At 43.8% G+C, this 15,037-nt stretch overlaps 1 protein-coding gene across 1 annotated transcript in view; it reads right to left on the reverse strand.

Moving 5' to 3' along the window:
- Positions 1 to 15,037, reverse strand: part of dgki (diacylglycerol kinase, iota) — a 265,844-nt gene that overhangs the window by 131,541 nt on the left and 119,266 nt on the right. Inside the window, exons 21-24 of the mRNA XM_080191667.1 lie at positions 7,503 to 7,572; positions 2,955 to 2,995; positions 2,284 to 2,411; positions 2 to 124 (exon numbers count right to left, since the gene is read on the reverse strand). Of these exons, the coding sequence (XP_080047793.1) occupies positions 2 to 124; positions 2,284 to 2,411; positions 2,955 to 2,995; positions 7,503 to 7,572 (362 nt within the window). The remainder of the gene's footprint in view (position 1; positions 125 to 2,283; positions 2,412 to 2,954; positions 2,996 to 7,502; positions 7,573 to 15,037) is intronic.

Below are 15,037 nucleotides of genomic sequence, written 5' to 3' on the forward strand. Positions count from 1 at the left end.
CCGGAGTTTCTGATGAGTCACCCTTTCTGCCTCTCTTCCACATTGGTGCTGTGTCCCAGACTCCGATTCACAGCTGTCACTTGCTATCCACTTGCTACTGGAGCCGTTCCACAACTCAGTATTCCTTAAAATAGGAAAATAATTTATTTTTTATTTCAGTATAATATCTAAATCTTATTTCCTCTTGGGTCCTCCCCTTTGCTCGGCTTCTGAGGCTGAATCAAACTGGAGTATTGTTTCACGAGAGTCAATCGCCGGAATTCTATCACCTCGCCCATCACGGAATTGCAGCAGGTGAGGGTGGACAACGGAAGCGTCCGTTGACTCAGGGGGAGGCAAGGATTTCCAGTCTTGCTTGAGCGAGGCCATAAAATCCCACCGGAAATTTGGAATCATGAGCTTTCAGAGTGCTGCTCCTTCATCAGGTGAATGAAGTCCACATCATGAATAATTTAAGGAGTGACATTTGATGAATGTAGTCGGTTTTGACATAGGCAGGTGATTTAATTTATGGTTTCCAGAGTTTTCCATTACTGGGTTATTTCTTGCCTCATGTCATACATGTTATGGACTCATAGTTAGAGATGGATTATTATGATGAGATAATAACTTGATCATCATTGTGTCCTGCCAATCCATCAGAAAACCTTTCTCATGCAGTATAAACTGTGTTCCTTTTACTGTTTCTTGCAACCTGTCCTGATGAATGCAAGAAAAATATTCAACAGCATGTCTCTTCAGCAACATTCAAGTTCTATATTACAAAATGACAATTTAACGATAGAATAATTAGCTCAACTTGATTGATAGGAAGGATAATAGATTCTTTACTGAAAGGTTTGACAGAAAAACATCTAGAAACCATAACAAGGATAGTCTGCATAGATTTCAAGAGGGAATACTATCATGCTTGAATTCACCTTTATTGAATTATTTGAAGAAGTAGCAGAAAGGGCTGACATGGATCGTAAAGTTGATGTGATATATTTGGATTTTCAAAAGGCTTTGTCATCGGGGTAAACAAAGCTTTGAGGTTCATTTCTAGAGGAGCAGACTTGAAAAGAGAGAAGTGACATTATCCAAAGACATGATATTATGAACAGAATATATAGAATACTACAGCACAAACAGGCCCTTCGGCCCACAAGTTGCGCTGATCATATCCCTACCTACCAGGCCTACCTATAACCCCCAATCCCATTAAATCCCATGTACTCATCCAGAAGTCTCTTAAAAGACCCCAACGAGTTCACCTCCACCACCACTGATGGCAGCCGATTCCACTCACCCACCATCCTCTGAGTGAAAAACTTATGAAAGGGTAGACAAGCAAGGATTTTTCCATTTGTAGGGGAGACCAGAATTAGAGGCCATTAAATAAGATACTCACTCAATAGGGAATTCAAAAGAAATGTCATACTTTGGAGAATGTTTAATCTGCTACCACATGGAGTATTTAAGGCAAAGAGAATAGATAAAATAGAGCTACGTGAAAGAGCAAATTGAGGTTATGTTTGTAACATGTTGCAGTAGACCGCTCACTTACAATTAGCCTGTACCTGCCATTCACTCTCAGCTCCGTGCTGAACCCATGAATAATGTCCTGTTTTCATAACAGTAAAATTTCTTTTCAATGTGTAAAGATTACTAACAACATGTGTGTATAAATAAATGTGTATGTTTCAGTATGTATGTGAATACATGCTTGTGCATGTCTGTAAGTGTGTGTAAGTGTGTGCATGAAATGTGTTTATGTACGTGTATACATATGTGTGGGTATGATGTGCATGCCTGTATGAGCTTACGTTTGTTACCTGAATGTGGTAAACCCTGACTTCTCATCCTCAGCCACACCCACCCAACCCCCCACCCAAATTCCTCTAGAGATTCCCAATGGCTCAGTTTGTTATTGGCTGGCTGATCCATACACTCCAGAGACTTCCAAATTTCATTCCTGGTCTGTGTTGAATCAGTTGAAACTAGAGTGGGGTCTTACAACTGACCTCAAAGTCCTTGCAGGTTAGGCAGGTGGAAATTAGCAACAGCTCTTGCTGTTGAAAGAAGATGCCCATCAAGATGCCAAGGTAGAGTTCAGCTCTGATTCTTTCCATTGCCTAATAGCTTATAAATGTTCAGCCGGCAGACAAAAGAAATAACCACTTGGGAAAGGAGCAAAGTGGCACCGAGATGCAGTACCCCAGAACACCAGAGGAGCTAAACAAAGTTGGGAAGAAGAGACAGATTACAAGTGGGAGATTACTTCCACAGGATTGGGGGACATACCCAGGGGATGGCTCCACCACCAAGTCTGGCATTCCAGGGGCTGTCCCAGCTTTCTGTATGGCCACTATCTCTGGGTCCAAAATGAAGAGCTCGTCTTGAGCAACCTCTGTCACAAAGTGGAGGTGTTCCTGAGGAGAAAAGATAAAACGTTCATACCTTAAAATACTTTTAACTGTCGACAATCAATTATTAATAAATGCACCTTTCATCTTTTATAGTATACTTAATTATTAAGTCATTATTGACATTCTATTGTTCATTAAAACTCACTTAATTATTGATATTCATCGATAATTATATCCTAGAATTAATTAATAATTAGCTACAAACAGCACTTCACATTTGCTACACTAAAATGAATGGGGTTAGAATTTACTCAGCCAGACTACTAGAAAACTGCCAGAATGTTTTACGAGAAATATATGTGGGATCCTAACATAGTATCCGCCTCAAGATGCATGGAATCTCACAGTATGTTAATCATCTACAGTGAATGTAATCACCCCCAGCTGCCAACCCGTTTAAGGTGGTGGTGGGGTGCATAAAATAAAACAGGTTGCCAGTCTGTCACCTTCCTCCCCCCCCCACTCTAACCTGCCCCCCAGGTTATGGGGGAGGGCTGGGTGGGTAAGGTATCAGTGTTTGGGGCGCTGCTAATTCTCATCTCTTACCTGGGCTCGGTCAATGCGATAGAACCGGTCCAAAGATGTTGCTGCAGAGATAGAAAGGAAAATGAATGTGAAGCAGAGTGTCAGAGATATAAGTGACGTTGATTTGAGAAAATTAACTGAAAATTAACTGAGACCATCCAGAGAATGATAAATACAGCGACCAAAGAGACAGCAAGCAAATAAAGAACAAGAGTCATAAAAAGAACAGATACCAAAGAAATATCAATAAAATAAACAACAAAAACATATAAACTAAGGGAACTCTTTCCCGTTAAATACATTATGCTGTCAAAATTACTTTGGCTAGAATTTTTTTTCGAACAAATAAAGGATCTGATGATGGGGGTGAAATTGTCATGTACAGTATTAGGGTACATGTTCATAGCCTTGAATATTGTATATTCTTTAATGTTATCACCTCCAATAATATAGGAGACATGTCGAACAAACTTGTTTCCCATTTGTGATTTAATTGATCCATTTAATGAAAGGATCATAGGGCGGGAATTTCTGGCCCTCCCGTGGAATTTCCATTGACTGAGATGGCCCGCGATTGGCTGCAGACGGGATCTTCTGGTCCCATCAATGTCTATGGTGATTTGAGTGGCTGGTCTGTCCTGCCGCCGGGGCATTGCTATGGTCACCTTTGACAGGAGTGGAAAATCCCACCAGCAGGAATGCCTGGAAAATCCCATCCCACAGAATGGTTGCAGCATAAAGGGAGGCCATTCCAGCTCTCAGTGAGAGAAACTCTCTTAGTCCCACTCCAATAAAACAAATACACATCATTTGCCCACACAAGAGAATGTTGGTTGCGCTCATGAACTATATTGCCTGGCCAGCTACTATGCAGTGATCTTTTCTCAGAGATAGTTGTCTTCTGTATATTTGAATGTTATACTGCATTCCCCATCACCCAAACCTCACCGTCCTCCCCCAACCCTTCAGTGTAGGGACACACACAATGTGTTATGGATGGAATTCCAGGATTTTAACCCCGCGATAGTGAAGGAGCAGCTGATATATTTCCAAATCAGAGTGGTGAGTGACTTGAATGGGAACCTCCAGGAGATGCTGATGTGTCTGCTGCCCTTTTCCTTTTAGATGGTGATGGTTATGGGTTTGGAAGCTGCTACTGAAAGAGCCTTTGTGAGTTGTTGCTACCTGGAGATGGTTCTATAGTTTAAACATTTCATGAAGCTGTGTTTTTTAATTTTGTTAGTTTAAACACTCAGGAGAGGCAGCAGCTGAAAGGTGTTGGAAAGGGTTGGATCCAGCCGCACCCCACCTCCAACCTCGTAGACAAGGATAGCAAGACCCTGCATCCCTCCCACCCCCACGCAGGAACTCTCTCCCATTGACCAGACTGCTCTGGAACCATGATCAAATGTCCCAAGATCATCTCCTCTATTAGGCTCCAATCAGACACCCACCACAGCTCATGGGTCTGGTGACTCCAGGCCCACAAGCAAATATCCTTCAAGATTAGGGGTTGGGGGGGGGCGGTGGTGGGGTTCCCACAAGATGCAAAACACTAGGGCCTATTCTCGAGGAGGACCAGATTCATGTTACTGAAGACAGTTGAAGAGATAAACAGAAAATTCCACAGGAGAGTGACAAATGTTGGCAGCATTCAGGTGGGGTTGGTGATGATGGATTCACATAGTGGGCAACTATTAGGTGCCAGTTGACAACTGGTGGTGATGGGTTACCTGTTGGGCAGCAGTAGAGGAGGATCATGTATCATGGGACTATGGTTGGTGATCTGTGGTGATAATGATTGGTCAGGTAAAGAGTGCTTCATGGGCATGGTTGACAGTTGGCTGCAGTCACATTGTGCAGGATGAGGGACCAGGAGCCATCAAGATTTGGGAGGAGGGGAGGCGGCTGTGCAGCAATGAAGCATGATGGAGAGATTGTGAAAGAGCTGCTCAAAATCAGACTGGGTTATATCAGTTACCCTAAACATTACTGAGCTAATGGAATATGTTCCTGGTTCAGTTGGTCCCAGGACTGGACAAGACTGGTAAGGTACAGCAATCTGGCTGCTGCTAAAGGTGGGACAGAATTGTGAGGACACCAGTGTCTGACCTCTGGTTGTAAAGCTCCCTTCCCTCCAGCGTCAGAGTACCTCCAAATAGCCATTTCCCTCTCCTGTGGCTTTTGCAGCAGATACCACAGCTCCCGTTTCAAGAATATTTCCCCAGTCTAATAACCTCTCCAGACTCACATCATTCCTCCCTCCCTCTCCTCTCCACATCCTCAATAATTAAAGTTCAGGGCGGAAGGAATATAAGGGACCCAGAAAGTCGTGATTTCTCTCTTGGGTCCTGATCTTGCCAAGGCTGCAGTTGCTGAAGTGATGTCTGGGGGAACATTCATTCAATCCTAAGGTCTTGGAATATTTTTAGTGGGCCCAGAAGAAGTCTGAGTACCTGCCCTGGGTTTCAAAAATGTTCTGGCCTGCTCGGCTTGAGGCCCAGCCCAGATCGCCACCTGGATTCCCTAGGTCTGACCAGCATCTGGCTGGTCCATTTGGGTACAATGTCCTATCCTTTAAGTGGGGAATTGTAGCATTGCCTGTTTTATGATGCCTGTGATGTGCCTGCAGCGTTAGACATCTGGAGTCAAGTTTGGATTAGGCCGCACAGGGTACTTGCTTTGCCATTTTGGCCACATGATGTATTTCTCCCTTTGTAGATTTCAGGTACATCAGTGTTTGGTGCATCAGCTGGGAGTGACGGTTGTGGTCAACACACACTGCTTTCTGTGGGTCTGCTGCAGTTTGAATGCAAGATAGAGTTTGAAACTCACTTCAGTGTTTGTTTTGTATAAGGTCAGGATGGTATTTGTGGAACATTGTTCAAGAATAGATTAATAGAAGGTGCTTAGCCATTTCTGGCCACATTTTTTGACTGTTAGTATTCAATTATTGAGGTACAAACAGATTAGTGTTGAACATTACATTAAGCCTTTGAATATATTCACTGTTTAGGGGTACATCAGTGGAGAAAGTTACTCAAAACCAAGACAATTTGGGCAGTCATTATATTCAGCTCAGGTAAATATTGTTGCCTATCTTTCATGGTCAGTGAATAAAGAATAAATATGATAATGTTGTTAACATCAATGATAGTATGAAGATAAACATGGCACCTTGTTGATGATGTTTTTGCTTTTATTTATTATTGTCACATGTATTGGGATACAGTGAGAAGTATTGTTTCTCGCACATTGTTTCTCATTCACTATACAGACAAGGCATACTGCTCATAGAGAAGGAAAGGAGAGAGTGCAGAAAGTCGTGTTTCAGTCATAGCTAGGGTGTAGAGAAAGATCAACTTAACGTGAGGTAAATCCACTCCGAAGTCTGATGGCAGCAGGGAAGAACTTGTTCTTGAGTCATTTTGTACGTGACCTCAGACTTTTATATCTTTCTCCCAATGGAAGAGGGTGGAAGAGAGAATGTCCGGGGTCCATGGGATCCTTAATTATGCTGGCTGCTTTGCCGAGGAAATGGGAAGTGTAGACAGTCAATGGATGGGAGGCTTGTTTGCGTAATGATGTCATACTAACACATCAATTTCAATCAGATGGGCAACCGAGGCAAGTGAGTGGGTCACAGGAGTGGTCTCCCCCTTCATCTCAATGAGCTGTAAGATTGAAATCTGGCTTGTTCACTAACCATGAATAAGATTAAACACATAAAATACAGAACAAATATTTCATAAGTTATAATAGTTCATAAGTTATAGAGAAAGCGTAACTATTTATATATTAATAGAACTATCATCAACTGGACAGCATGATGGCGCAGTGGTTAGCACTGCTGCCACACAGCTCCAGGGACCTGGGTTTGATTCCTGGCTCGGGTCACTGTCTGAATGGACTTTGCACATTCTCCTCATGTCTGTGTGGGTTTCCTTCGGGTGCTCCAGTTTCCTCCCACAGTCCAAAGATGCGCAGGTTAGGTTCATTGGCCATGCTAAATTGCCCCTTACTGTCGTGGGATGCGCGGGTTTCAGGGATTAGCTGGTAAATATGTGGGGTTACGGGGATCGGGCCTGGGTGGGATTGTTGTTGGTGCAAGTGCAAGTTGATGATCTGAATGGCTTCCTTCTGCACTGTAGGATTTTATGATTCTAACTTCAAATGATCAAAACAAACTAAATACCTACAATTTGGATGCATGGCTCTCATGCAGTGTTGTGAGAAATCAGCATGTGCCTCACTTTTCTTGCCCTTGCATTACATGCATATTACTTCAGTCCTTCTAATAGGAAAACAACTACACGGAGAGAAATCAGCAGAATGTGGCAACTCTACACATGGGCAATTGTCAACAAAATGTCTTGTGAGCTGGACAGAGGACCCATGTGGGCCACATGTTATCTCTGGGCCACAGGCTGCCCACCACTGATTTACACGATAATGAATGTAGAACAATGAGATCTCTTTGATGGCATTAATCTTGCTCATGGATTGAGAAGAATAAGGAAAAAGGAGGCAGAAACTCATTGCCCTTGCTGCACATCTGCAGTTACTTACAGTCAAGGAAGCACCATTTGGAAGAAAGATTCTGTGAAGACCACGTCCGTCTCTGGGAAGACTCACTGTCCTGAGAATAAGAAAAACTCAATCACACATCTGGGAAATTTAAGATGTACAGTGTCACAGAAACTGTAACCAGTTTGGGTTGAGGTATTATGGTATCAGATCACCCTATAAGCAGTCTCAGAGGCTGACACATTCTGCAATAACTCCTTCTATTGGAGGGCAAACGGGGAAGAGCTGTAACAACATGCTGCCCGTAGTCTGGAGTAGATATGTCTGTCATGTGAATTTTGTCACTTTTTCTAAAGGTTGATTAAATGAACTGTTAATGATTTAAAGCTTGATTTGAATTGCTAAGTCACCTTATTTTACATCAGAACAACAGTAATAATTCATTCCACAATTTATCTTTACATAATAATAAGAAATGCTCAATGCCCTTCACTCTCCCATATTAATGAGTCATCTTAGTTAATGTAAAACAGAGTAGCCCCTTTGCATTCTGGCTTGTAGCCTGCAGAGTTGTTTACCCTTGTGGGAAAATCTAAGATCAGAGGAATAATCTCAGAGTAAGGGGTTGCCTATTAAAATCAGAGATTGAGGAGGAATTTCTTCTCTGAGAGAGTAGTGAATCTGTGGGATTCATTACAACCGAGGGCTGTATTAAATATGTTCAAGGCTGAGAGACAGATTTTTATTCAGTAAAGGAATCAAGGGTTATGGGATAGGGTGGTGTTAAATTCTCTATTACTGGGGTGTATCCCAAAGAATTCACATCATCACCAGATATCAGGGAACACAGTTATCTACTGCAGGTCTTACTCGCTCCACATTCCAAGCGACAACTGCCCACTTAGAACAGTTCCCAGGGAAACACCCTACTCCCAGCTAACCAGCTCCATTAAAGTGGCTAGGTCCCAACGTACATCACACTCCTCCACTCTAAACAACAATCTACCATAACAACAACCATAATCTAAAATACTTACATAAAATTACAACTTTTTTTGCAGAATTTCCAATATATTGCGATGAACCCACAGTTCATTTACATGATATATTTCTGTCTTTTGTTTGCCCATCCATACATCCATAGAGCACTGACATGATCAATCTGTCATGGGGATGACAATCTAGTGGTGGTTGTTTCCTGGGAACTGGAACCAGCCTTTGGTTCATCGCTGGCAACAATGGCCTCGGCGAAATCACCATCTGTGGACTCTTTTCCCACACACAGTCGGTCGCCAATGTCGGCCTCCCCATTTTCCTTTGCAGAAGGAGGAACTATTGGTTCCATGCCTTCCCTTCCTGGTACCCCCACTGGCGCCATCCAGAACGCTTCTAAAATTATTCATAGGGTCCCATCCCTTCATTTGAAGCCACAAGCAATTGGTCTGCATGCCATTGTCAAACTAACTCGTCCACTGTGTAGGACAACTACCCGTCTTAGCTACAATTGTGACCGGAATCCACTTCTCCCCCTAAGTGTAGTTCCTGGCAAGTACCAACTCACCCTTCTGCAATGCCTTCAGCTTGGCATGTTCTGTCCAACAGCCATTTGTGCCTCCTGGTTCGTCTCCACCACTCTAGTCTCATCAAGCCTCCATAGGTCAAATGTTGCACACAACTGTCTCCTAAACATCAATGCCTCTGGGGAGCATTTTGTAGTTGCACGGGGTGGCGTTCATGTCCACCGTCAAGAAGTGGCTTAATCTTTGCATTAATGACCCCTCCGCCACAAAGCCTCCTCCAGGGAGTGTTCAACAAACTGTACAAAATGTTAAACCATTTGTCTCTGGTTATAGGACACAGACTTTACCTGACAAATTCCATATAGTTTCATGTACTCTTCAAAGTCCCATGAAATAAACTGTTGTCACTTAAGTTATGTGTATGTTGACGGCCACCAGTAATATATGGCCTTCTGCAAAATCTAAGTGCCACACTCTCAAGGCCCCTTTGGCCATTCCCATGGGCACAATGGTGAAGCGGATGATACTTTCTGAATTTTGGAACACGATAAGCAAGAGTCCATTTTCTTCTCTACATTCGCATCGACCTTTGGCCACCATACATAAATGCAGGCTATCTCTTTCATCCACACCACTCCTGAGTATCCGTGCAGTTTCTCCAAAACTGCTCAAGGGGGAATGACAGCCCGCAAGTGCCACAACAAACAACTGTCCCGCACCAACAACTGCCACTGCCGGCTTAGATATGGCTTTAGTTCCGGATTCTTCTGTCAGCTTGTTTTTCTCTTATGGGTGAGGTCTACCAACAAGGGATGGGATCATTTTGAGTGTTTTTTTTACTTTAGCAGCTGTTACCTTATCATCTTGTGATAGGTACATGATTCAGATAATCACGTCTGTGACCTCTTTGAGACAAGGCAATGACAGCCGGGATAATGCACTTACATTTTCATGGTGATGGCGGATTTCATGGCCCAATAATATCAATGCCCACACCTGTAGCCAAACTGCGGATGTAGATGGAATCCCAGAGTGAGGTCCCAAAACTTTGGTCTGTGGTCCGTTAGTAAGACCCACTTTCTACCACACAGATAGTGGTGAAATTTGATTATCCCAAAAATTATGTTGAGTGCATCCTTCTTTATTGGTGGGTAGTTTTCTTCCATTTCAGAGAATGACCTAGACGTGGATGCGATGGGCCTGTATTTCTCATTTGCCGTCACATGGGAGAGCACTGCTCTCACACCATACAACGAAGCGTCTCAGGCCAGCTGATTTCCTTTCACTGGACTGAGTCCCCATGTCCATGTCCATCTTCAGTTGTTTCCCTTCTACCGTGGGCATCACCCAGAACCAGTCTGTTTCACCTTGCACAGACAAAATGATTAACTTTTTTAATATGTTTATTGAAAATTTTCTTATTTCACACAGCAAACACACTTACAGATTCACACAGACTCGCATGTACATTCCAACACGATTGGGCTCAGGGGTCCCTGTAGCCAGGGGACAAGCCCCTGGTATCCCCAGCACCCACCCCGCCCAAGTCCCATCTAATTGCACCGGGAATGACAGTGATAATATAAAACAAAAAGGTAGAGGAACACCACTGGAGAATCAACTGAGCGCCCAAGCAGCCCAGGCTATAAACTAGTGAGTGGAGAAAAGAAAGAGAGACAGTGAAGGAGAGAGAAGAAAGAGAGTGAGAGGGAAAAGAGAAAAGTCCTCATGTTGGTGCCCACACCTCGGCAGGCTGGGCGGGCATACTTGGGTAAAGGGTTAGGATGTGTCCAACAATCTGGGGAGGGGTGTTCTGTGGGAGCAACTGGGTCCCAGGGCCATTGGGTGCAATGATGAAGCAGGTTTACCTTAGCAGCTGTTATCTTATCATCTTGTGATAAATACGTGATTTGGATAATCTCTTTGTGACAAGGCAACGACAGCCAGGGTAACGCACCTACGTTTTCATGTTGATCCAACAGGTGATAGTGGATTTCATGGGTACCTACTCATCCGGCTCCAACTGCAGCATCCCAACATGCACTATAAATAGTTTCCAGGTTTTATAGCAGTGGACCCATGCAGCGTGCATCTCATCTTCTCCAGCTTAATGATATCTACCACCTCCTTCACCCACTGTGAGTGCGTCAGGGGTGCAATTGATTTCCATCTAAATACGATTAGTCGTTTTGCCAGGTGTGCAGTGGTGGATTTAAAGGCACAACCCCAAACAAAGCAGCCTGGGGGGGTGCACTTATGTCCCGATCTAGCGCTGCCACAATTGTCTCAAATATCAATCTCCAGCGATGGGCAAGCCCAGAATATACATAAAAGGATGGCGGGAGCTTGCTGGCACCGTTCACAAATGGGGCTTGTGCTTGGGTACATTCTAGAGAGTCTAATCCTAGTTAGATATGCTCTGTGAAGGAGTTTATATTGTATCACACCCAGCTTGGCACATATTGAGAAGGAGTGTACTCGATGCAGCACCATGTCCCAATCCTCCTCGGAGAACTCCTCCCCCAGATCTTGTTCCCATAAAGATTTAAACACTGTGGAGAGTTTTGTTGGAATAGAATTTAAGTATAAAGAACAGAAATGTACCACACATAGTAATAGAAGGCACTAAGAAGATGTCAATGGAGACATGAGGTGGGAGCGTCAGAAATTGGGGGTCCGCCCTACGCACAAAGTTTTGAATTTGCAAATATCTGAAAAAAAGCATTGCAGGAAGAGCAAACATATCCACCACCTGCTGGAATGAAGCAAACACATATCAGTCCTGGAATGTTCTGATCCTGTACTTGGCCCATATGTTGAAGGCACCATCCAAAACAGACAGAGGGAAAAAATGGTTAGCTGATACTGAGAAGGCCAGCGATCAGACCTGAAACCAAGATGGCATCTAAATTGCGCTCAAATTCTAATAGATTTGACAAGTGCATTCCTAGTATACTGGGAAGAGGGGAAATTTACTGGGGAACATCTTAAGGCACCCAGGGAAGACGGAGCACAGAAGGAGGATTCTGACTACAGCCATCAAGGAACCTCCTGTTGCCTCTCTCTCTGTGCACCCAACAGACTACTGCTCTCATATTGGCTGCCCAATAATAAAATAGAAAATTGGGCAATCCCATACCCTCTCCCGTTAAGGCTTTGCAAGACTGTCTTCTGCATTTCTGGGTGTTTCCTATTCCACAGAAAGCTTGAAATGAACCAATCAATTCTGTGAAAAAAAGATTTGGGGATGAACACTGGGATGCACTGAAAGAGATCTAAAAATTTATGTAATATGCACAACTTCATTACATTGATATGGCCCACTAACGATAACGGGAGGATGGACCAACATTTGAGGTTCTCTTCTGTCTGCCCTGTGAATGGAGCAAAGTTAGCTCCAAGGGCCTGCTAAATTTGCCAGTCACTTGCACTCCCAAATAAGTAAACTGTCTAGTGACAACCTTGAAAGTCAGGGTGTGGAGCGTGAGGCTATGAGCATTGCATTCAAAGGAAGGAGCTCAGTCTTAATGTACCCCAAAAGCAACCAAACCTCTCTAGTATAGATAAGACTTTGGAGATCGAATTGGACAGGTCGCTGACATACAATAATAGGTCGTCCACATACAGCGATTGTCTCCGCTCAATTCCCTCCTGACCAATCCCACCACTCGTTTGCTGTTGTGAAAAGCCGCAGCAAGAGATTGAATAGCAGTGGCAAATAACAGGGGGAGGGGGGCATCCTTGCTCAGTGCCCTGGGACAAAGGGAAAAAGCTAAATGCACATCGTTTGTCCAGGCTGAGGCTAGAGGGACGGAGTACAGTTTTATAATCCAGAAGATGAGTTTTGGGCCGAACCTGAACCTCCTGAGAACATAATCCCATTTAACTGATCAAACGCTTTTTCAGCCTCCAGCAAGATTAATATCTCTGGTAGCTTGGAGGTGGCAGGCGCATACATAATATTAAACACTGCCGAATATTTGAGTACATATATCTATTTTTAATGCACCCAGTCTGATCAAGCGAGATGACAGAGGTCAAAAAGTCCTCCAAGCAAATGGCTAGAATCTTAGAGATCAGTTTGAGATCCACATTCAGCAATGAGATCAGTTTATAAGAGCTGCAGATTTGTGGGTCCTTATTCTTTTTAAGGATAAGTGAAATTGTCACTTGCCTCAAAATCTGTGGGAGAGAGCGGTTCTCATATGATTCATGGATCATGCACAGTAACAGGGGAACCAATCTGTCCATAAATTTTTTGTAGCGTTCAATGGGGTACCCATCTGGTCCCAGACATTTCCTACTTGATATAGTTCTGGCCGCCCTAACAATTTCTTCAACATTGATTGGTTTTTCAATTTCTTCAACATTGATTGGTTTCTCCAGTGCTGTGGCCTCTCCCCTGTCTACTGCGGGGAGGTTCAGTGCCCCAAACAATTCCTGAAAATCTGCCTCATTGGTGGTACTTTCTGAGATATAGAGGGTAAAAGTCACTAAACAGTTAATTTATTCACTATGGATCAGTAGAGGCCCTATTTGGAGTCTGCATTTGTGGTATTAGATTTTTGGTGGAGAATTAGCACAGCTGATGAGCTAGTAGCTTACTTGCCTTGTCCCCATGCTCATAGTGTGTATACTTAGATTTGAACAGCATCTCTTCCGGTTGATGTGAGGACAAGGTCTCAAAATCTGACTGTAGTCGAAAACGTTCCTTATATACCTCTGGGGACGGGCCCACAGCGTATGTGGCATCAACTTGGACGGTGTGCCCTAGCAATTCTGATAACCTCCTATTCCTCTGCTTTGCCTCATGTGCTGAATAAGATATGATCTGGCTCCTTAAATAAGCCTTCAATGTCTCCCATAAGATAGCTGCCGAGACTTCTGGAGCATTATTAAACTCTAAGAAATCATCGATCTGGGTTAACAGAAATCTAACAAATTCATCATCAGAGAGCAGACAAGTGTTAAATTGCCAAGGCATGCGAGGGCCCACGCTCCTCCCCACTACCAACTCCACTGTCAAGGGAGCATGATCCGAGATTACAATGGTTTTGTAGGAGCATGAGTGCACAGCTGGGAGCAACTTACTGTTTATCAAAAAATAATCTATACACAAATACATTCAGTGGGCTGGTGAGAAAAAAGAATATTCCCTACTGGTCGGGTTAAGAAACTTCCATGGATCTGACACCACGTATTCTGTGAGAAACTGTTTAATAGTTTCTGCTGACTTGCAATATACAGCGGTCCTGGTGGAGGAGCAGTCCAGGGCAGGATTCAACCAACAGTTGAAATCTCCGCCCAGTATCAACTGATGTGAATTCATATCTGGAAGTAGCGTGAAAAACCATCAGAGAAAGTTTTCAGTCACAGTTTGCGGCATACACATTGGCTAACACCAGGAGTGTCCCATGTAATTTACCCAAGACAATGGCGTATCGGCCATTTGAGTCAGAAATGACATTGGCTACTACCGAGGTTAAGGACTTGTGGACTAGGATTGCCCCCCCGTGCCTTGATGTGAAAAGTTGAGTGAAAGCATTGACACCCCATACTCTACAAAGCCTAAAATAGTCTACTGACCTCAGGTGGGTGTCTTGGAGAAATGCATATAGGTCCCAGTTGTCAAAGATGCTGAAATATATTAGCACGCTTAACAGGATGATTTAATCCCCTGACATTCCAGCTATGAAATTGATCGCTTTGAGGTTGGAGCTTAAGGGCCTCCTACCAGAATTGCATATTCCTAACAGTAGTGTGGTCTCCCTCCTTACTGGGGAGTTTCCACCCAACTGCTGATATCAGCAGATGCCAAACGCCAAGGCCCCACCATCCCACCGGCCACAGGGAACAATGAGAAAGAGAGGGAGGGCTAGAAAGTGGCCAAAGCACACCCATAGAGAAAAAAACATAGCAAAGACACAGAAACATCCACACAGACCAAATCCCCCAAACAGGGTACCTGTGCTTCCAATTTCCTTATTGTGGTGCCTTCGCAGCACTCCGCATGGGACACAACCTCCACCTCTATTCCCATCGCAGTCACAGGTGCTA

This window comes from Carcharhinus amblyrhynchos, chromosome 6 (genome assembly GCF_965287045.1).
Source record: "Carcharhinus amblyrhynchos chromosome 6, sCarAmb.v2.hapA, whole genome shotgun sequence".
In the NCBI taxonomy this organism is placed as follows: domain Eukaryota; kingdom Metazoa; phylum Chordata; class Chondrichthyes; order Carcharhiniformes; family Carcharhinidae; genus Carcharhinus; species Carcharhinus amblyrhynchos.